We start from the raw sequence: 25,400 nt of genomic DNA, 5'->3' as shown, positions 1-25,400 counted from the left end.
ACGTACTTACGAACGTATTTTGATGAAATTTGGTACGCGGGTAGAATTTAAGAAAAAATCACATAAAATGTTATGTTTATTTAAACTTCCGCGAGAGCAGAACCCCGGAGCAGCAAGTTACTTAATGATGCAGTGTGTCCGTAGACGTAATTGCTTTTCTTATAAAAGACATCAACGAGCTTTAAGACTTTTTAAGCTGAACAATTTATTACTAACTGTCTGCCTAGATAACCTTAGGTACACCTCTTTCTGCTAGGTTTAGTCATTTAGTCAAGCTGCATCCTCGCCACTCTGGAGAAGAGCCTGGGGGTATGCAATTAACCATGGATATTGGATCGGGTGAGTCTTGAAGTGACTCCCATCTGACCTCCATAACCTTTTGCAGGGGAAACCTAACCCGTATTGGATTGATCATGGTTGCACATGCACTTGAATGGATGTGCAGGTTTCCTCGCGATGTTTTTCTCACCTAACCTAAGCTACACTGGTTATCAAAAAAATAATCTCCCGAAAACATAATGTATACAATATATGAAAGTGTCACTTGATTTTAATCAACAAATAATAACGCGGGCATAATATAGAACCACTCCATATCTTTTCCATGGATGTCCTTGGAAACTTGGGATTCTTCTTGAAGGCGATGGGCTAGCAAACTTTCACTATTTGAATCTCAATTCCTTCATTTAGCCATATAGCTGGACGTGGCCTTCCAGTCCAATTAAGACTGTTGGCTCTGTCTACCTCGCAAGGGATGTAGAGGTATGTATGTATGCGGGCGGAGCCGACGTCCAACACAAGTCTTAACAAATATCTTAAACAAATTCGAGAACCCATATTAGTATTATATTGAAATAAAATACTGACTTTTTGGAGGACGGATCTTTCAATAATTTCATTTATAAAGGAACCTTGCCGAATACTACCTTTGATATTTTATAATTTGTATACTTTGATTTAATTTTTCATCAATCTCCTGGCTATGAAGAAACAGTATTCAACTTTCTGTCGACGTAAGACTTATACCACTAATTGACTTCATTCAAAAGAAATAAAATGAAACAAAATTCTTGTGAAATCTAATAACACTTATAAGATATCTATCTTATAAGTGTTATTAGATTTCACATCTTATTTCTAAATTTTCCTTCTAGCTTCTCTCTCTCTTCTAAGTGATTTATTTGTAATGAATAAATTGTGCCGTGTAGCTTCCAACACTCTAGAATAGAACCACTCCATAAATCCCATGGATGTCGTAAAAGGAGAAAAAGTGAATAGGCTTTAAGGGATACTCCACTTCTGATAGATATTTAGTAAACGACTAGTTAATAACGGTGAGAATTTATTTTTAACTAAAATTTTAAGATTCAATTTATATAATACGATAGCGACCCGCCCCGGCTTCGCACGGGTGCAAAATTATAAATGTTATTATACATAAAAACCTTCCTCTTGAATCACTCTACCTGTTACAAAAAACCGCATCAAAATCCGTTGCGTAATTTTAAAGATTTAAGCATACAGACAAACAGACTAAAATAGCGACTTTGTTTTATACTATGTAGTGATATTTACGAAACCAATTATAATAAAATGAAATGGGTATTTGATTTTATGTTTATTGTAAATACCGTTGAAAAAAGTGACATTATATGTATAAGTATCGTAGCTTCTAATTATTTCAATAAGATTTTTTAAGTATAATGTCCTGGTGAAGTGAACTAGAATTAATTTAACTAATATCGATTGTAAATAAATACTTTTTATTTAAGTAGATATTAGTTTTTATTTAAGTTATGTTTCATTCACTGTTATTGTTTTACGGAACTTTATAAGTAAACACATTACTCTGATGAACTTATGTTTCAATTGAAGTAATTTTTCTTTCTCATAGTAATATCTATAATATTTTCCAATAAAAAACTGGACATTTCTTTAACATAAATAAAATATTTTTAAAGACTTTTGGAAACAAATGCGGTGATTTTAAAAGAAATATGTACGCTCGTAAGAGTTTAAATAATTAGCATGAAATGTTGGTTGTACCGATTAATGTAGCTAAAAAAATAAATTGCATAGTTATGTATCAAATATATTTTTCATGTCAAAAACTAAATTAATCACAATTTAAAAACATTACTATAGTTTTGTTTTTTCTTGGAATAATATAAAAGAAGAATTTTGTTTTACATTATATCATTGATCCAAACACCCGAAGGTGGCCTACCAGTCTTTTCAAGACTGTTGACTCTGCCTACCCCGCAGCGGACATAGACGTGATTATATGTATGTATAATTGTGTTACATAATATTTTATTTTTTGGGTTTATATTTTATACTTATGTTACGATTAATATTTCCAAAATTGAATTTTTGCTCTTTTAAAAATAAATGCACAATAGCATTTAGCATTTTCAATATCTAGTACTAATTTAAAAAAATATATTGACATTGTTATTTAAAATAAGTAAATACTACACAATAAAAAAACACACATAAGCACATTTAAATCTAATATAAATAAAAAATATATACAACACAGCCAGTAAGTAATATAAAAATATAAATTATCCCTAAAAATTACAATAAATTTAAATTAAAACTAAAATTAAACAACAACAGACAGTAAATATTATATTAAAAAAGTAATCAAATAAAAAAAAATAACAGCAATGAAACGAAAACTATACAAACTACTTAAACTAAGGACAGGTATACATGGTTGCATAGAAATAAATTGTTACCAGGATGCGACTAGCCGCCGGGGATGCACCGATGCGACTGAAGTGCAACGCTGGTCGCGCTGGCTGGCCGCCCGAGCGAGGTTAGGCTGCCTGCACACTAGGCCGCGACGGTTAGTCGTCTTGGCGTTATTAGCTGCACGATCACACATCGACTCGGAAATTCGATGTCATAGGTATAATAAGTCACAGTTTTAACAGTTTATCATATCGTCACTACATAGTATAAAACAAAGTCGCTATTTTAGTCTGTTTGTCTGTATGCTTAAATCTTTAAAATTACGCAACGGATTTTGATGCGGTTTTTTGTAACAGGTAGAGTGATTCAAGAGGAAGGTTATTATGTATAATAACATTTATAATTTTGCACCCGTGCGAATCCGGGGCGGGTCGCTAGTATAATATAAATGAACATATCGATTCAAACGAAGCCATGAAGCTTATAAGAATTATTTTTTACTATCTATGCCTAAGAATTCGAAGTTGCAGAAAAAAATTGATATCTATTTGTTAATTCTGTCGTTTTATGTCAAACATACATTAACCGCATACCACACTTACTGCAATGCATGTTTATTCATGAATTATCGTAACAACTAAATGTAGAGGTAGCCTTAGCGTTCGAGTTTCTAAGGCCTTTGGGAGTGCGCGATCGACTAAGCCCTTTTCACATTACACGGCAACTTGTCGATTGTATCCTTTTTTAATGATTCTAGAAGGAGCTTCAGTCCTGCTATACATTTTTCTATGATAACATTGTGTTGAGGAAAAAAAAAAATCCGACTGTTTTCTATCAGTATTTAATACAAAAAATTGTAACTTAACGAAAAGAATTCAAATACGCTTTCAATCTACCTTTTTCATAGCTTTTTACATAAATATCTCACAATAATTTAGAAAAACTGAAATCAATTTGGAACTTTATGTTAACGGCAAATAATTAAAATAAATTTTAGATGGATCTGATCGAGAGTGAGTTGGATCCCGTACTTACTAGGTAAAAGTAGTACCTACATATATAAGACATTACAAACAAACAAGTCATAGTTTGTATAATTTCGCAGGCACATCGTTTATTCTTGGAGAGCGACATTTCAGCGGACAACTTTATTTTTATTTGAAGACTATTTTGTCTCCCTGCCTTGAAGGCCTCCCCTTCCTTCTTATAAGTAACGTCGTGCACGGCCATTTGCTGCCTTCAATAAATCTATTTAGGTCATCTCGACACCTCATTGGTCGAGAAAGTTCCATAGCAAAGGAATATTGTGGGCGTTGCAATTTAGTATTTTTAGTATAAGTTAACTTAGAAGACTGTAAAGCATTTCATTTGAAAGAAAATTAAAATAACTATATAAAGGTAATTTGTTTCCGAGTATTCATTCACGATAATTGAAGTCCAGGACTTGCTACAAAGGCAAAGTATCTTTGTGTCCAAAGTGTATATTACTTAGTTAGTGTATATATGTAGGTAGGTGTAGTTAATTTTCTATGCTAAACTATACGTAATGTAATACTTCGATAAGCATCGGGACCAGATATCCGCTCTGCATCATGTAAATACATTTTCCGATAATTATGTGATCAGTGAGGCGGCCTTAAGCTCATTTTCACACTGAACACAGATCAAGGAAGATCCCGTAGGCGTAGTTAATTCTTTGTCACAATCTATATATATAAAACTCTTTTGTAACTAAGGGACTGACGGGCTGATGAAACAATATGGCTCAAGCCGTTGGGTCCACCTAGACAAGACAAAAAAGAAGCCAAAAATTTGATTTTTTGAAAAAAAGATTTTATGTCCGTACCTTCATTGTTGCACACGAAAATTATTGTTCCGATTTGAATGCGGTTTTGTCAGATGTTAAGTTTCTTATGCGTAGTCCAATTTAAAAACTGATAGGTATACAAAAATTTCTACCTCGAGAGGTGGATGGGGGCAATTTTTTCAGTGAACTGCTAGATAATAATATTTTCCCTAAACTAAGCAATTGAACATCTGTGAAACTAGTATAATATAGCATATGCTTATACCTACTTCATCTATTTTAGTTTTAAAGTTTTACATTTTATGATATTGGAGATTAACACTATGCTTAGCTTCAACACAGATGCCACTCGATAACAAGAACTTTTATATCCAAAAATCTGGAAATGCTGAAATCTATAAGTGTCCTATAGTATAACCTGAATTAACTAAAAAGGTATTATTACATTTTTCTGTAGTCGATATAAAAGTAAACATTTTTTATTGGCTTTCATATTTTACATACATTCGAGTATACTAACAGTAAATATACGGGTTACAGCGAGGAAATTGACAAAGAGCCTCAAAGGGAACTGCAAACTGAAAGCAATGCATACCACCCGACGCAATATCTTGCAGCTAACTGCGTTTGAGATAAATATTGATGAAAATATTAAAAGAAATATATTTTTACGGTAAAAGGGTTGCTTTTGTCTGTTAGCTCCATACGCGTGGCATTTACCATGGGCATAAAATCCTAGGTAGACGTCGTGGAAGATGATAATACGCCAACGAGGTGATCATGCTGAAGACAGGATGAAGTGAAGAAAGTAATGTAAGGCGAATTCCGGGCACCGAAGAAAATGCGACTGAGGCCGTCACGCAAACATGAGAAAAATCATTAAGGACATTATCAAAATGGCAATGCTGCCAGCCTTCTGGGCACACTCCCGCAGGATGATGTTATGCAGGGACTGTATTATTTATAAATTTAATTTTTGTTTGTAATCATCTTTTTTTTATAATTAGGTACTGCACATTCAGTATCAAGTAAACTAGATGTGACCCATATGATCCAATACGGGCTAGGTTCCTCTGCAAAGGTTGCGGAAAAAAAACCCAGGAGGAAGAAGAAGACAATCTGCAAGGGAAGAGAAGCTTTGTTTTCTTCCTAACCAGCATTTTAAGTTTAAAGTCTAGTACTAGTATCAAAACAAGGCTAAAATAAAATCTTACCTGTATCATCGACTCACATATATGTAACTCCCTGATCCAATTATTTCATTAGGGAAATATGCAGTTTCCCTTTGTTAGTCGAGTAGGTCTGTATCTCGCATGCAATATGGAGTGTGCTCGGATAACAATCTAGTTACTGGTTATATCAGCTTTGTTATTTGAAAGCTTGTAAACCTGGTTAAAATTAAAATTAAATGTTTGTTAGCCGCTGCATGTATTTTCTAAAAAAGTTCGCTTTTTTTGGTATCGGTTGACGGAAACGCTGTAAAATTGAATCAAGTGTGCACGTGCAGCGTTAATCTGGTTTATTTCTGCAAGCAAGGCGTTTAGGTAAACCTGGTTGAAATTGAATGTTTTTGCCGTTGCAACCTTTACCTGAGAGAGATAATTATTTTAAATAATTATTTACAGAAGAGTCTCTACTTTAGTATAGAGGTGGACGATGACGACTGGGAACATGCATAGTTAACAAAAAGAAAGTCCCGAGAAAACGGAACCAGGAAGCGTGCGTATTAAACAAACATTTGGTGATGATTGAAATTTATCGGTTTCTCGAAACCGGTTTGAAGCTTCGAATAAAAAATGTTGCTTTGCAATTTATAAAACAAATACGCTCGAGTCGTGTTAGAGATTGACTGTTGAGTTTGTTTTATGATTAGATGATTTACTATGAACCTTGTGAGTCAGTTATTTTCATACTTGTTTTTTCCCGTAGAAGCCGCGTGTACCATCATTATATCACCCTAAAACCTTTTTCGAAATAGCATTTTTTTAAGATTTTTCTGAAGTTTTTGTATTTTAGAATATTTTCAGTCGTACTACTATTTCATCTCAGCCAAAATAGATATTTTCTGAAATCTACTTTTTCAAGTCACTCAAGTCTTATATACCCTGTGGTTTTGGTAATCATTGCATTGGTTACAAAATGACAATGACAGAATTATTTGCAAAGATTACAGTACTTACGCCAGCGAGCAAAAACGAATAGAAATAAAAGAATCGCCATCTACGTCAAATCATTTCAGCTTCACTATAAATTGTATTTGATGCAAGATCTTTTACGTAGATAACCATTAAATACCTGCCTGCAACGCTATACAACGCATTATTATCTATCTATAAATTATATACATATCTATAAAAACGTAATTTTTATGCACATAAAATTTTATTTTTATTGAGGGAGGAACTTCCACTTATTATACCTACTATAATTTCATTTCACCCTTTATTCATGTTATCTGATCTAAATCACCAAATAATAAGAATAATACAACCTTTTAGAATGCATTAACAAAGCTTTTTCACTGCACTTAAAATGTTAAAATCTTATCAAAAAAATTACCTCAAACAATAAATACCTTTAAAACTAAACTTTAAAATTTCATCGAAAATTTCTAAGTATGAATAACTAGCAGCGTCGTAGCAGCTTCACGCGTGAAAAGTATGTCCTTCTTCGTACTCGAAATTATGTACATACAAACACACAAAAGAACTTTCGCATTTATAATATTAGTATGGATGAGCCATTGACATGGCGGTTGAAAGAAAAATTAACTATCTCTGATTTCTGCATTCGCAATCTCTACAAATCATCTCTTCGCAAAAACTGAATGGTAACAGCTCCTCTGCTTCTGCGAATTCGCTAACAAATTCTTACTTTTACACATATATTTAATTACATCTTTATTACTTACGGAGTAGACAGAGCCGACAGTCTCTAAGAGACTGTACGGCTACGTTCAGCTGATGGATGGTGGAATTGAAATTATAGTACCCCTTCGCTTAAAAAAGAATCCCAAATTTATTAACCTTCCTTTGATTAATTTTTGCAATCTGTACGGGTAGCAGCTGTACACACCATGATTTTTCTTCTCTATCAGACCAGCATGGAAGCTCGCACTAGAAAATTATTCCTCCCCAAAATAACCCTTTTGCCTAAATTTCGGGACTAAATTAATTGAGAACCGTATATATGTCACTACATGCTATCTTCAACGTTTGCAGGCTTTTAAACAAATGCTACCGGAATGAAGCTTATGCCAAAAAGCGTATAAATATGGATTGCAATATTCCTGCAGGAATTTTAAACGTCAAAGCTTAATGCACATTTTCGCGTAAAGTGCCTGTCAAAGCTTCCAATTTAAAAGCTTTTACAACGCGGGTTAACTCTAATATTTCATTGAATACCACTCCACTATGGCGTGACATTTATGTGAATATATATGACATTTATTACGTTTTGAATATTCTATGAAGTACTGGAAATCTAATGAAAATGACCAAGTGTCAAAGAAATTACTTGTAATTTAGGTAATTATACAGAGTTTAGTTGTAATTTAGAATATTTTTTTCTATAGGTATATTAAAACGATGGCTCGGATTCGCTATTAGCTAATATATATATATATATATTAAAAACTATTAAAAACTACTGGCTTCAAATAAAACAGACGAAATGTTTTGAACTCATTTTGTATTCTAACTACTATCGCAGTCAATTAGAAAATTTTGAATGTCATGTAGATCTCTCCACGTTCTTTATATATCGCCATGCAGGTATCTTTATATCCTGTTTTGAAGATAAATATATTTCTAATTGTCCTATATTTACTAACACAACATCCCAGCCGATCCCTAAAGGGCTTGCTCACGGTCTCACGTGTACTGGTATTGTAAGTAATGGCCGCAGTCCGAGATCGCAGATACAAATTTACGTAACCGCTTGCTTTCTTCCGCGAATTCTGTGTCCCTCTCTCAATGGCCGCGCGAGAGAAGGACGCAATATCTATGACAGCCTTCAGGGCTGTCTCTCATCATACATAGTCATAGGTCGTTCAATTTCGAGGTGAAATGTGAATGAAAATGAAATAGGATACTTATTGTTGCATGCATCTTTTCTCCATACTGGTTTGACCAGCTACATCACAATTATCGCAGATAGTAAAAGGCATTCAATAGTTTCCTATTAGCTTACAAATTTGAGATTCTCCTAAAAGAGTTATATTTAGGTTGGTCGATAACACCAAGTTAAATATGAAATAGTCGCAGCAGCCTTCGTATATGTAACATAGCAAATAAAATGCGCTGCCTCGTGGTCGCGAAATCGACCGGATGTGGTATTTAGATTTAACCCTATGATTTAATTGCACCGTTTATGGTCAATTAATTGCGGCCTCTCATTGTTAATATATGGGAAATCAGCTAACACACACACCTTTTAAAAAAAATACTTAGCAAAGAAATAAATCATAGTTATGTAAACAACAAAAATGTCGTCTTGGTTTACCGGGAAAGAGACATATTTTATATATGTATGTAAAACAAATATTTCGTAGTAATACATACGTATGTATGTATGTAAGTAAAACAAATTGATAAAAATCTAGGACACCTGACCTAAATAGGTATGTATTGTACTTGGTTCTATCGATTTACATGTCAAGCATGTTATTATTGGTGCTCAACTTATCTAGATGTAGCACATTTGTAAATATGTCGTGCTATCTAAGTATACCATGTTATTTGTGATCTGATAGGATTCTAGGACAAAAACCTACAGTAACCTATAATTTGCCAATAAATAGTTCAGACTTATCGTGTTCTGACAAATATCGTTATTTTTACGTCAATAAAACACTACTCAACGAAGGCTTTTATTTTCCTCGATGTAGATGGTGCCCAAAACATAATTTACTAAAAGTACAAGTCTAAAGTGGATGACATGTTTGTTTAATAGATGCGACTTATAATTGACCATAGCAGTGTGTAAGATAATCTTTAAGATTATAAACAAACTCCTTAAACTTTGTATTACAATTAATGTAATTTGTAAAAAGAATGAATCATTAATCCTTATGGTCAACCCTAGCAGTTTCCCAAAGCAATGATTGGAGTTCAACAAACTGCGCACGAGTCGATCGTTGAACCTGCACTAACCGTTATTGCATCTCTCTCGCTCGCCACCTATAACTTCTATCTGCGTCCTTTTCAGACACTCTATACCACCTTTTTCCACTGAAGTTAAAGTTCTATGGGAAATGGCGTACGCTTAATAGATAGAAGTTTAGAAGCAAAAGCTACAATGCTGAAATATTTCGCCACTATCATATAAATTGTTACATTTCATCTAATACTTAACCACGTTTTATTTTGTTTCGTTTTCATACCTTTATGACTACTCAATAGTCTCTCGACACACATAAAAAATACTTTTGGAATATTTTTCATACAATCTAATTTCACTATATTTAAGTATACCCCACAATACACATAAAATCTACTTAAGTAAATATGAAGGTTGGTATAGTTTTTCTTTCTTTCTTAATTATTGCACCTAATTTTAATCAAAAATCTATTGAGAATAAAGAACATTCTTTACTTAATTCTCAGTCTTTTCTAATGTCGATGTAATATGGAATAAGTAACTTAAAGCAGCAAAATATAAAATAATATTTAATAAAACAATAGTATAAATAAAATAGTATTTAATATTATTATTCTAGCCCATTACTTGAAAGAACAATACAGTTTTGTAAGCCTAACCCTTAACTGATTCGGCCACACATAGAATTATTTTATAAGGTATCTACAACTACAATATTTGTTTGTGTTATTTGGACCGCGGACGTACAGACTATCTAGAACACACTAGTGTGTGACCAGTACTACTGTTGTTATTGGGGCAATAAAACAAAACCTCTTTTTCGAAGTGGGTTACAAGCAGCGGACTAAAAGCCTCCGCGGCCCGCCACTCAGAGCGCCCTAAATGGACGAGTTCACCAGGCATCTTATATTCAAACCACTGAACGGAAAATTCGCCAAGTATTGAGGTCAGATGGTAACCCAAATTCTGTCACCTACTTGCTATTCAACCTATATCGATGGTTGAGAAATAACTCAAGTGGATCAATGTTACCCGTTATGAGAGTAGGTATCCCTTTTATTGCTAACGTGAAATCGAGTCAGTTGCTTTGAAAATTTGACAAAAGGATTGCCTTAACGTCGCGTTCCCCTCTGCCATAGATAAGTATGAATGAAATTCAGAGGGGACGCTATTAGGACCGACATAACGACGATAATGATTCACATTTTAATCATACCTACTGGGCCAGGCGAAGAAATATGAAAAATGTTAAAAGAATTAATATTTTGCAGTCGAGTTATAGAGGCTAACCCGAGTCGAAAGGAATACCACTACATCTCGTCGTAGGTACCATATTGAGTTACTATACAAAAATCTAACTATTAATGTATCTGAAGTTCGTTCGATTGAAAATCTCCAGTTTGTAAAGTACTATTTTATTGAAAGAGCAATTAAGCGTAAGTAGAAGCAGTACAAATTGAATGTTTCAGGTAATTTTTACTTACTTCAGGTACTTAAGAAATTTAATAAAAATGATTTTACATGTAAAATAGTTTCTCATTTTGCGTTCTTATTTGCACCCTCCACCGCTATGTGTCGGGCCTTAGTTTCCGCCCACCAAAGGGTTTTTTCCATTTGTCCGGTTTACAGCGTTTTCAGAGCGAAAATAAAAAACAGATTTACACATATATTCCACTAATTTATACAGATAAAAAAAGTCATTCGCAATGCGTATTACATTTAGATATAAAAAAAGTCGCATTCAACAGCAAAATAAAAACAATGTTTCTCGAACTTAGTACTAAATGATATTTATGTAAAAAGCTTTTGTTTTAAAAGCAGCTTTCGCCCGGCCTTCGCTACCGTGGGAACTTAGCCAAAAATTTAGCCTATATTTTGACTTATACAATGAACTAAGTTTAGAAAAATGTTATCAAAATCGGCCTAGCGGTTTGTTATGAAAGTGTCAAAGATATAGATTAACAGACAGATTATCAAGTTCATAATAAATAAAAAAATAATTCAGGCGTGCCGATGAAACTATACATACGTACATAAACTATGCAACGAAGCATAAGGTTCTACGCTACAATAAGGTGACTACATACAGTGCCTTTCTTTACATTTTCCTGTCTTGGGTTTACTGGAAGAAATTTCTCTTAAGTTTAAGTTCTATTCTTATTCTTTTTCCTTGATGTACATAAATAAATATAATAATACATTTTTAGTCTACAGATAGACGTTAGCGTCTCGCTAGCGACTGTAGTTAATAATTATTCTATTCGATTTCGAAGGATTCAGCTATTATTGATTGATGATTTATTTCGAATTTAAAATTAAAAATGCCAATTGTAGATATCCTAAAACATAATGATTGAATAGTTACGTTAAGGTTTAAATATTTCCAATATGTTTTGACCGATTTCTCTCGCGTTAAACAGAAAGAAAATACCCACGTTAACTTGGGATAAAATTTATATGCATGTACAGAATAAGATCAGCGTATTTTAAATAAAGTACATTAAAAAACATAATAAATAATAAAAAGTTTACAATAAAACAGAAACGATCATGAAAATTTAAAAAGCGTAGACGGGTTTCGTCTGTTTACAACACTTGCCGAATCACTCAAGACATAACCCTCCTTCGACTGCAATCGAGTAAAAATTGGTGTACTTTGCTTTCTCGTGGTGTTCGGGCATATGGAATGTTTATATGGGTTTAAGAGTGCATTCTATAGGGGAATTCAATAAGAGAAGTTATTGAATTCCACCGCATCGGAGGAGGCCACACAAGTTGTTGGAAAATAGAAAATATGCAATATATTTCTATTTGTACGCTAAAGCCATATATCTTGTGCACTTAGGTTTATATTAAGTTTTCCATTACGTTGTTACAAATATGAAAAGAAGGTTGACTTAGAAAATATACAAGGCGAGTGAAATGGGGGAGGACCACGCTTATAAAGGCTCTCGAATTGGTTTTTTAGTTGTTATTTTTTACAACAAGCTTTAATGTAAAGTTGTAAAGAAAATGTAAAGAATGTGAATGAAGAAAAAAGAAGTATGAAGGTTGCGGGGAACGTAAGATGCAGTCTCTGCATACCCTTCCAGGATAGAGGCGTGATTTTATATATTGTGTCTTTCTATTCGGATTGTATTTCCAGCGAGTACGTTAGCTACTATCTGGGTCTGCTAAGTAAAACCCTTAGGGAACATACATATAGATTACATACTTTTAAAAGATTTATAGTAAATGGTCTTCTGTCTACCTGGCTTCATATCGGCTTGTAAATTTACTTATACATAATGCTTTTGTCGCCTTCCCATCTGTCCTTCCCTTAGATTTTAGAAGAGACGTAGTAGAGATCTTGAGTCTATTAAAAATAATTTGTTTTATAAAACCCGCTCATTTTATCCACAAAAACAGGATGATACTCTCCTTATATCCTATCGCAATAAAAATAATGGAATTCTCCCTAAATACATACATATTGTGTGATTTCTATAACATGTACACAGAAATTGTTAACCTTTCTATGTCAGACAACAAAAACAACATCGTGCATGTTCTCTTTGCTTCAATGACCATATTATCCAGCAACCACTTCGGCGAAAATACAGAGTCAAAAGATGTGACGGACCGGTCATTTGCTCTGTGTTTAACACAATGCCCTACACCTCTATAATGCATTCTAGACTACATATTGGCGATCTAAAAATGACCACTTACTACTTTGGTAGCGAATTTGAGAACATCAAATACAATCAATAGTTATGGTATGAAAGGTGGACTTGATACCAAAAGCAATCTCATAATTTATTATCGCAGAAAACATTTGTGCCGAAAATTAGTCCAGACTTGTATATATGTATCTTTGATCCCCTAGATATCGCAACCGCGAGAGAGCGGAGGTGCAAGCGATGTCTTTATCAGTCTTGCAGCGTTGCATAACGAGCGGTCAGTAACCTCGCCCCCCTCCGCGTCTCTCACCGCTGATCCCATGCCTTTACCACGCTGTTAACAATAGTTTACGTTAGGCGAGTCCACTGGTACAGTGGGCAGTTGGAACAGAATAGACAAACTGACTATTAGGGCGGTGTTAAGTTGTTTCGATTGAAAGGTTAACCTTATTTATTTACTTATTACATTACATTAATAAGATACTAGTTTCAAATTTTTTTTATAATGGTTCGGATATAAGCTTATTATTAACAACAATATAAGCTTATTTTAGAGGTGGTGCAGATGGCTGGTATGGTACGAGGAATGTTATAGTTATGTTACTATAGGTGCAGTGAATGTAATATCTGTCGAAGTCATAAGGGTCATTCGTACTGATTTCAAAACATTCCAACAGTCTTAACTCCCCTCTGCTGGATCATTCCAATAGTGGGAATTTAAGATAAAATTTAAATTCAAATATAATAAAGTTTATTCTCATTTAAGAAGCAATTAATATTGTAATATTACAGAAATAGGTATTCTAACAAGATGATGCAAAATGACCCAATACTCGACCGAATCCACTCGCCCAACGTGGATTAGCACAGAGATTTGCAATAACTTCCGACTAGAAAATGCTGTCGATACCGTAAAAGGAGTTGCCCGATGATGTACATTGTACTATAAGATGCGTCTCATGAGAAATGTATTGCGGATCGTTATGGCGACACAGCCGAAGTTTGATTACAGAACTAATCAAATTAGAAAAAGTTTTTCTAGCTCAACGAATTGGGATTTAATTTTTTATAGTACGTCAAAAGTATGGGTTTTATTGAACTTATAGTTAGTTATTACTAAGTTTTTGAATCTTCTATCACTTCTGTCACCATGGCGTACGTCCCATGAATGGTGAAAGTAAAAAAAATCAGATGATGTTTTGATGTTGCTGCTTATAAATCTAATAAAAAAATTCAATAAAAATAAAAATCCAAAGAAAAACCGAGTTAAATTTCTATTTGAACTTGCTCCCATGGGACCTTTACCATAAAAATCCTAGATTATAATAGGCGAGCTGATCCAACTCGCGCTTGACCTGTTTTTTTCATAATTATGTTATAGTGTTAATTTTGATGATATTATTCATATATTTATAAAAGAAAAATATTTCGTCTAATACTTCTAAAAGAATGTCGTCTACTTTTAATTAGCTTAGCTTGTTTTTTATTAGATCAAAAACTACCTTATACTTGTAATTGTAATAGGTGGTTTTACGAAATAATATTTATTATATTACAGAATTGACGTAAGTAAGGTAAACGTTCTAGCAAGGAAGGAGTAACAGCATTTACACAACACAACATATGGTCAAGTTAATCCGTATATACGTCCGGTTGTAAGTGCCGCCTAAGGCAGCGGTATAGGTTCAATTTGACCGGAATGATGCGATTTGAAGAGAGGCTCTGCGTTTCATCGGAGAAAACGGCATATTGAAACGTGCATTAAGATTAGTAAAGACTAGTAGCAAAATAGTTTATTTCGCCTTTTATAATGTATGCTTGACATGTATTGGAAAATTATAATCACCGATTATTTCGATATCTACATGATTTAAAAGATTTGGCAAAACGGCTGGCCGCTCTTTGACCAGAATTGTTAAGTTAGTGTTTTCTTTTGGAGTCCTTTCATTTCATTTTCTCCTATGAAATCTTCAGGAAAAGATAGAGTTCAACTCGGTCAAATGCATGTTGATAAAAAAGTGTTATAAGTTTTTATTTTTCGATCAATTAATATTAATTAATTCTGTAAAGTCTGTTAATTAATATAGAACCTAAATGATTCTTTAATCCTGAAATTATTCAGTATTGGCTTGAGTTATAAACGAAATAAGTGAGAGGGAATCTTATTTTTATTTTCCAATTACCTAACTTTTATTTACGTCATTCTTTCGAGTTCCAAAAAATAGTGTTGACCGGCGAGACGAAGAACTATTTCGGAAGGTTTCTATTCATTTAGAACTTGGCCTATTTTGTACCCCACTTTTCTCCTGACGCCTAACCTCATTCACAAATAGAGCTCGAAACGAAGTCATATATTTTTAGAATAGAACACCTATAGAAAATATTCAGGTAAGTCGAAATATAGGTATATTTAGTATAATAAGTTAAGTTTGACCTCAATTTGTTCTATTGTATCTTATTTATAGAGAAATCTGAGAAATTGAAATGGGTCCACGATCTTACAATGTTTCATTTGTCAAAATCTAAGATCAAATTTTACTTACAGCTATTTAACTTATTTTCAGGGAAATGGCAGTTGCGGGAACCCATTTCATTAGTAGATTATTTTAATCAGCCAGTTGTATTAAGGTTGTGTCAAGCTTTGGCCTTAATAAATCAAAAGCAATTGCATTTAGGCATAACACTAATCGAGACTAAGTAAAGTGTAGATTAATATAAATTTGATTAGTATAGGAGTATAGATATTATTATTTGCCGCTGCAGTTGTCCTACGGGAGTCTATCTATGAAACACGCAGTATCCTTGAATAAGCCTGGAATCAGGTCAAACTTGGTTACTAATGTGTAGAACCAGCAAATCACAGGAGACTTAGTGGCGCAGGCAGCACACGCGCTATGAAAAGAATTTTTTATGAAAAAATCACGTTAATTGACCTAGACCTAAAGTTAGTTCGAGACTTGTACTTATACTAAATAACCCAACGATACATGACCTTATTCGTTTCGTCTATGAATTCAAAGCGATCAAGTATAAAATACACGATTCAAATGAAATCCGTAATAAAACAGATCTTTACTGTTGGTTCATGAAATTTGACTATGTTGTTAAAAGTGTGTTGTGGTCTCCTTTTTGCCAACTGAACCTACAGAAACAAAGTATCATTAAGGGCCGCAGCTTCATTACAAAATTAGTATACCTCATTACAGGTATATCAATACTAAAATCCCATTATGACTAACCATTGTGACTTTAAAACAAAAGATTATAGGATTGGAATCAAACAATTAAGCAGATGCTATAGTTTTAAAGGAAATAATTACAATTCGCAAAGCAAACGACGCTAGTTTTCCGCAAACTGTTTAGTGACGTAACACGACAACACATTCCTAACGGGAACTCACCACGTAGCGCCGCACTTCACATTAGACAAATCATCATAGAGCAAAACGTCGCGACGGCCACCTCTCACCTTATTCAGTGCTCTGTGGTGATATATCCGTATTAATCTTTTAACAAACCTGTAGGAAACGCACACAGTAATTTTTTTTTTCTTATAAATTATTAAACAGCAGGAATCAATTTTATAAATATATAATAAGACTTTTTTAAATTAGCATATATCGTCCATCATTAAGGCCGTTTTATTGTTCACTATTAATTTATATCGAAGGAAAACTTCATTCGACGTTAAACATTCAACTGCACAGCTTTTTACTGTAGCAAGCGTTGCGAGAATTAATGTTATTAGTTAGCATTGTTTTAATTGGATCGCATTGAAATACGTCGCAAATACCGCTTTTAATACAGTAGAAAACCCGATAAGTGTATGTGACATTTCATTATAGAAGTAATTGCCTATTAATATTCTAACAATATTATTATAGGCTATGCAGGGACTGTACAATTTGTAAATTAAGTTATATTTTTTAACTTTGTAGGAACATTCCTTTGGTAAATGTCCTTCTATTTGGTGCAATGCTTGCCTGAGATGGTTATAGAGTTTAATCAAGACGCCTTTATTTTAAGCAAATTCTTTAATTTTTTTGGGAAGAGGGCCTCTATGCGCAGACAATTGATAATGCACTTAGACCAAGATCACATTTCAATGTCTGTGTTTGTGAATAGGGCTATTATAAGCACATCTATTAGTAATTTCTTTGTTGTGCAGACGATCCATCCTGTCAACTGTGCATTACCTGCCAAATGGCGTTATTTAAGTACAATTAATAATTCTTTGATAAAATTGAGCTAGATTGGTAAGGTGGATGACCTTTTACCCAAAACTTCGCCCGCGCGAATTTAACGCCACCTACGAAAGAATATGTACAGGTTATTCGCGAAATCTACGGGAACTTTAGTTTTCAACGGGTTGAAATGTACCATTGGTCCTTCTCCAGATTCTTAATTACATAAACGCAAATTATTAAGAAGAATGGTTGCATTCTCATTTTTAATATTAGTTGGGATTTACACTTCGATTTACCTCCAGAAGAAATCATATTGGTTAGAAATTGGCTTACCTCGCGGGGAAATGAAACACGGGAGATGAAGCTACATTCAAATTGAATTTCTTAGAGCAAGGCTTAGGGCAAAGGCGTCCCTCCCACGCCTTCTTTAAAATAGTTTTATATCAGAAAAAGTTGTTAGTAAGTTATTACTGAATACTGGTGATACCAGTTTCATGTTATCGATGTTATCACATTTTTATTAGCGTTGAATTTGTGAATGAAATGATTATTTTTTTATTTTTATAGATATATGACTTATATATAGTTGGATATATAATTGTTTTATTGCTTTTCCATATTAATTATTAAGTTTTTTCCATTTTATATCTTTGTTATTATTATTCTATATTTATATGCAAATCGCAATTCATAATCTTTTTTCAACCTACTTGTAAACAAATTAATTTAATGCTTCAACAAAGTAAACCAGAATATATAACCCAAAACTTAAAAATTTGTGTCATATCACCTACTGACATATAATTCTGAGCCTCAGCCCATTTCAACCCGTACTCTTCGGCGCCGCGACACATAGATCAGTATTAAAATGTATTTAAAATTTACAAAATTTAATTCCCAAAATAATATTTTTACTTAAAATTTTTAAAGATGTAATTGGCAAATAGCCGGCTTAAAAAAATAAGGAGGAAAGTCCTAATGAATAATTTTATTACAAAAAGAATTAATGCAATCAATGTTTGATAAAAAACATAGGTTAATCAGTAATATTAAATGTATCATGAGTGTTATACTTTGGTCATTTCAATAGCAATATTATATTGTTAACCTCTGTAGACTTCAGAAAGCAATAAAAAAGAATTGAATATAGAATTATTGTAGAAGGGATTGAACGAATGTAAATTTATTCATTCAAGCCGCTACGACGTCAAAGGTTCATGTACTCATTTATAAGCATCTGTTTCATCTTATTGCGTGTAGGGACATCAAGGTGATATGTAAATAATAACAATTCTTTCTCTCTCCCTCACATAGCGAGTTCCCGATTAAATTCTCAACAGCGAGCTTCAAACGCGTCATCATGTACAGCCAACAGCACATCAACATACATACATATGGTCACGTCTAAATCCCTAGCGGGGTAGACAGAGCCAACAGTCTTGAAAAAACTGAATGGCCACGTTCAGCGATAGAACTGAGATTCAAATAGTGACAGGTTGCTAGTCCATCGCCTAATAAAGAATCCCAAGTTTGTAAGCCTATCCCTTAGTCGCCTTTTACGACATCCATGGGAAAGAGATGGAGTGGTCCTAATCTTTTTGTATTGGTGCCGGGAACCACAAAATTGAAGAACAAAAAGTCTGTTAGTACAACTGTTTCATTTTTGGCAAATAGAACTCTAACTAGATTGTTGTAGAAGGTGTGTAAAGTGTAAAAAAAACACAAACAAAACTGCTCAAAATATTTCATAAAATGTGGGTCGGCCTGGCAAGCACCCAACCGGTCAAACTTTGTATAATACTCTCAGCTAATGGAGCACTTACATACTGTCTCTCACGGACTTAAGCCTGGAAACCCACATCTAATCATGTAATCGGGAATAGTTACTTTGTGATGATAAACGGAAAGAGTAGGTACCTTTTCTGAGTTATAAGTTAAGAATATTAAATTCCTGATGTACCTTTTTATTCATTTCTGTTTCGTTACAATCCTTCCTACTACTATTATAAAGGCGAAAGTTTGTATGGATGTTTGTTACTCTTTCACGCAAAAACTACTGAACCGATTACCATGAAATTTGGTATGTAGGTAGCTGAAGACCCAGAATAACACATAGGCTACTTTTTATCCCAGAGTTCCCGCGGGATTGATAGGGTTTCCATGCGGACGAAGTCGCGGGCGGCCTCTAGTACGAGTATAATTTTTCTCTTATTTATTATGCAAGATGATGTGACATATGTAGTGACATAGTCAATAGAATTTTATTTTATTCAATTTCATTAAACCTGCTGAAAGCCTTTTCGGGATTATTCGCACTGTCTCTTCCAAAATTGATAGAGACGCGAGTTTATGTATTTATAACAAGAAGATAAACAAAAACTTAATCTAAAGAAAAACTTAACTCACTTAATCATATGTAGTTGCTTAAGTCTGCGTTGTCTTTTCTGATTTTAATATCTGGTATTCAGTAACTTCACTCGAGAATAGGACCATAAAATAAAAATAATTATTTTCAAATCCGATTAGGTAAGATTACAGTGATGTTCGGACAAAGCAATGAACAAACAAACCTTGACATGTTCAAAATAATGATATTATGTTTCTCTATTTATTTATAAAAATGTTTTATTTTTAATATATACATATATAAGTTATATAATGTAGTCTGAAAAATTTGTTACCAAAAGATTTAAGTAACTAATAGGGGTACAATTGTTTCTATGTTAAATCGATGCACTTACGGTGTTATGTTTTACATTTACATTGTGAAAACCCTGAATATTTGGCAATTGAATATGTGACCATGAATCGTGAAATAAGGCTCGCTCCTGAGTTTTCCCATTTCCTGTGGTGAAATGCTCTCAACAGGACGCTATCGGACTAACGCAGTAGGTACTAAATGATCGTGGTTGCAGCAAATATTTTGATTTTACTTACTTTCGGTATTTTATCTTGCTTACCGAAAACAAATTATGTGTCAATTACAATGGTAATTGCAATTAATCTTAAATTATCTCCTTGAATCTATTTTTGTTATTTATTCGGAAGTACAAACGATGTTTATAATTTTGATCAAAGTAAAGGTATCTACTTAATATAACACATTTCGTGGTCATCCCTTTTTACAAAAGTCAAAAGACAAAAGTCTTGACCTCAGAAACCGGACGTTTCAAATTTTTTGTCGTTGCAAATATTTACCTTCACGCAGTTTGTGAAAATATATTTCCTTTACAAAATAATATAATATAAATATCAAAAAACACTGAAAACTCATTGCTTAATAAAAAAAAAGTCGAACACGACCACCGCTTCAAAACTTAGCTTAGAAAACCGCGGGGAAACTTACCGAAAAGCATACTACATAAATCATGTAAAACACACCTTGTTTCGGCGGCGCCGGCGTCTCTTTGCTGTCAAAAAATGTTAGGGCGAAATCTTCGCAGGGCTCGATGGTCAGCGACGGTGCGCGGACGCATGCAGCGGGCGGGCGGCAACTCCACACGTCCATATTCCGGTCATATCCGACGAGCGAGAGGTCGCGTCGCCGACTGGCTGCCGCAGCTACCAACCGCACACTGAGCTTTCCAAGCAAGCGCAAGAGTCCCAAGCGAGCTTAGCCGGACACGCTACCGGCGCCCGCGCAGTGAGAGTTTCGGATTCAGTACACAATTTTTTTGTCTAATTAAGTAGTTATTTATGCGCGTTGCTGACGCGTGACTTGGAACCACGGTATCAGAGATGTACATAAGTAACGCTATAAATAAATTTTGCGGGACCAATGCCGTGTTTTGCGCAGAGAAAGGTTTACAATGTTGACTGATACAACTAGTTTTCTTGGTTTGGGTGATTTAACATCGGAAACTAAATCACTAAGTAAAGTTTTTTAATCATTTTAAAGTTTTGTGACTATTAATGTATATTTTGTGTGATTTTGTTTGGAATAAATCACAGATATATAATATGAGCACAGAACTGACAGTACCTCTTACTAAACCCTGATACATCATCGCTGTTAGTTATTAGAAATTGAATTTAGTTATTACAAACCTCAATCACGTCTAAAGCTATTAACGGAAGTTTTCTTCACTTCTTTAAAATAACTTCATAAATCTACACTGAATAGAACTAAGAAAAGCAAGATCCTTTAATCTGTGAATTTGAAAATAAATAATATTTTTTCAATTTATTACCAACTAATCAGTTTAATGAGAGAAATGGAAAATGGGGAGGTGGGCGGCCAGAAAATCTGTATATTTCATTCTGCTACCGGACATTAGGAGCCACTCAGCACAGAAAAACGAATTTACAATGTAATTAGTGCCCCTCGGGATTATTACTAACTAGCTTTTATCCGCAGCTTCGCCCGCGTTAATATAGCGCCACTTAGAAAAGTATACTAGTTTTTGCAAATCCCATGGGAACTTTAGTTTTAACCATGATGAAAGTACCCTATGTCCTTCTCCAGACTCTTAATTATACATATTTCAATATTGGTTCAGGAGTTACGCGTGAAAAGACAACAATAAAATAAACTTACTTTCGTTAGTTGGCATGTAATATACAAATAAAAACGATTTATACCTTAATATTAAGCAAAAACAAAGGATTTCTTCTTGTCAGTGGAGTGTTGTGTGGAATGCACACTAGAGGTACTTTCTGGTTTCTTTTTTAATGAAAAGTAGCCAAGTCCGATTTTCCTTTAAAAACAATTATTCAAATAAACAATTCATCGATTATATTATCTTTTAAAATGTATGAGCTATAAAATATACAAATTTTTAATTTATTGCTTTCAATAGTTTAAGTTTTCTATTGCATTCAATAAAAAAAAAAGAATTTAATTTTAATAAATTAGGTACTGTGGGCTTAATAATTCCAGTTTTTATTGGTAAGAATGGTTCACACACCTACCACAGACAAAATTTTGTCGCGTTATAGAAGTAGTTCATTTAATATTCAATAGTTACATTTTTTGCTCACAATTCGACTGAATTTTTATTTGGATTTCCGTTCGCTGCTTCTCGAATATATTACATAATAATATTGTTCTTCACACGAAGTATTATAATTGTCTGTGATATTTTAATCTGTTGATAATATTATTTGGTGAATTATTCATCTGTGTTATAGGTAACTTATATGACCACTCTCACTCATTACATAGGTCAATCTAACTCTGATGATGACCATTATCAGAATATCATGTATAACTTCTTTATATCCCATTTAAAATCAGCGTTTGAATTAGACACGCTGTTTTTTTCAAATATCGAATAAAAACCTTCGGTGGTCAAGTGGTTAGGTTCCACCTGGAAGGTACCACCTTCTTGGGTTGATTCCCACTTTGGGCAATAATTCTTTCTAAGTTACGAGTACGTACATTAGTTTGATAAATAAAATAAATAAAAAAATAAATTTTCGTATAATTAAAAACGTTTATTTCTTTTACAACAAAGTGTACAATGATACATTGTTAGGACTCTCTAGTAAGCAAATAATGCTTGCGTCAGAGAACCCTACTCTTTCTTAACATACATTACTAACACTTGTTGATAATAATACAAAATTAAAATTAAAATTTCCATCCTTCCAACTAAGTATGTGTGAACATATACAACTATATATATACACACATATATACATATACATATACTTACATACGGTATATACATACAATACAATTATATAAATATTATTAATTTTAATATGTGTGTGTACTGTGTAACTTTGAAAAAGAATAAAAACAAATGGGATGTAAAACATATTTCAAGTTATAAGAATAATTTAATTAATCAGATTGCTTTGATTGCTAACCATATTACATTTACTTAGTTAATACGGACTATTTGGATTGCGTCTCCAGTAATATTTCTATAGCTATTGAAACTAACGGTGCTGTACCAAAACGTGGGGTGGAAACCTTTAAACTTATTGAATTTCAAGCTTCGATTTGTAATTCGTATGATTGTTGATCCCACGCCGTGACGCGGGTCGCCAGACATCGCTACAAAATGTTGCCGATTGTTTAAAAATAACTATCATCGGACCATAGTAAGTTTAGATTTCAGTTCGAATATGTGTAATTTCGTTTTGTTATCACCTTAATTTTTTTTCTTATAACTTGTCTAGCTGATCAAATACTTTTATAATTTAATTTATCATGTATAACAAATATGGGACAAATATATCCTTATCGAATAATTATTATTTTTCTTGACCTCTCTCCAAGATGCACTGAATGAATGTGCCTATTCCCTTAGTCGTCTCATAAGATATCCATGACACGGCACAATTTTATAACACCTTTATTGTAATAGTTTAATTTACAAAATTATTAACCGCCTTAAAAAACAGGTGGTTACCAGTTTGTATGTATGTATGTTTGTTCGCGATTATCTCGCGTTTCGAAGTATTTATTACACTTAGGAGAAGGTTTAAGAAATTTTATCGACTTCAAAACAGGAGGATATTAATTGGAGGCGGTTCTCTTTCTAAAAAAAATTAATACACTTGTTACTTAGGTTTGTAATACCTATCTAATTATCTATATTTAATTAATCAATAGGGGTAGTCGGAGTAACCAATTTCTAGTTAGCCACATTCGCAGTAGTAATTGTTAATATAGACGTACTGTCAGCAACAAAAGCGTTTGTTACAATGACATTGCTTAAAAGATTGTTGGTTGCGGGTGAAGTTAAAGATGTATCTATGCAAGAATCGTGGTAAGTGGAAGAATGCCACTTTCTACCACTCCAGAAAAGAGTATTTCTTCTATTCTATCTATTAAGAATTATTAACTTTCTCTCACTCATCGTAATGTATTGCTGCATTGCAATTACTTTTACTCCCAAAGTACGAAGTTTACTAAAGAAAGCTCATGAGCCATCAGCTAACTACCTAACAAACACATACATATCACGAAGTCTCCCTTTTAAAAGCTTTCAAGTTCATTTTAAAACAATATAAAATAAGCGGACCCCAGATCTTCCCCTGAAAAATGCGACCGAAGGATAAGAATAATCCATACATTCAAGTCTTTATACTTTACGGCGACGTAAACAGAGTAAGTAGGCTCAAAAGATTCGAAGGCTACGGATTAATGTACATACACACATACATATATTACGTACTTATCCCTTACGAGGTAGACACAACTAACAGTCTCGGGAAGACTGTAAAGCCATGACAGACAGTTTGCTAGCTCACCGCCTTAGTAGATCGATTGATCGAAAGTTAATAAAAATACTGACACAAAACCAACCAACCAACATTACATACATTTTTGTACACATTTATGAACTTTTGTTGCTAACTGTAGTAATCATTCTATGGTTCATTCTATAATCTATGGTATTGGCAGCATCACCAGTTGCAAGTTGATTATTTTATGGTGAAGCTGATCTGTTTGACACTTATATGTGGGATTGTAGTGTTTGGACACATTTATGGATACGATTGATTTTTATTCCCCGTTTACAAAATTGCTGGTCAGCGGGAGAGTACCTACAGAGATTTATATCTTAACTAGGATACTCCAGCGGTTTCGCCCTCGTTAACGAAATCCCGTTGGACAGTTTGGAGTACGCGTTGATATATCATTAGCTTCCTCTTTTATATGTACAGTTGGACTGGCAACCTATGAAACCAATAACTATTTTAAACTTCTTTTACTCTCTACAAACTACAAAAATAACGCGCGAGTATAATAAAAGGCAAAGGTGACTTATCTATCAGCGCACAGCCGAAAATATTGAACAATGTCTTTTAAATTTTGCATATCTATAGATAGGTAACAGACTTGATGTGTCCGCTAAGGCCTGTAGCGTATACGCACATGCCATCATTTAAATCTATTATAAACTAGATTAATACTTGGACCAATTAACCAACGCATATAAGATGAGTTGTTCTATTTTAACATGCCTGCATAAATCAGTTAACATC

At 33.5% G+C, this 25,400-nt stretch overlaps 1 protein-coding gene across 1 annotated transcript in view; it reads right to left on the bottom strand.

Moving 5' to 3' along the window:
* LOC106130480 (ecdysone-induced protein 78C-like) overlaps positions 1–20,964 on the bottom strand; it is a 38,983-nt gene extending 18,019 nt beyond the window's left edge. Inside the window, exon 1 of the mRNA XM_060953737.1 lies at positions 20,803–20,964. Within this exon, the coding sequence (XP_060809720.1) occupies positions 20,803–20,964 (162 nt within the window). The remainder of the gene's footprint in view (positions 1–20,802) is intronic.
* Positions 20,965–25,400: the final 4,436 nt, after the last annotated feature.

The sequence above is a fragment of the Amyelois transitella genome, chromosome Z, assembly GCF_032362555.1.
Source record: "Amyelois transitella isolate CPQ chromosome Z, ilAmyTran1.1, whole genome shotgun sequence".
Taxonomy (NCBI): domain Eukaryota; kingdom Metazoa; phylum Arthropoda; class Insecta; order Lepidoptera; family Pyralidae; genus Amyelois; species Amyelois transitella.
The sequence above is the reverse complement of the archived record's forward strand: the minus strand, read 5'-3'. Positions and strand labels throughout refer to the sequence as shown.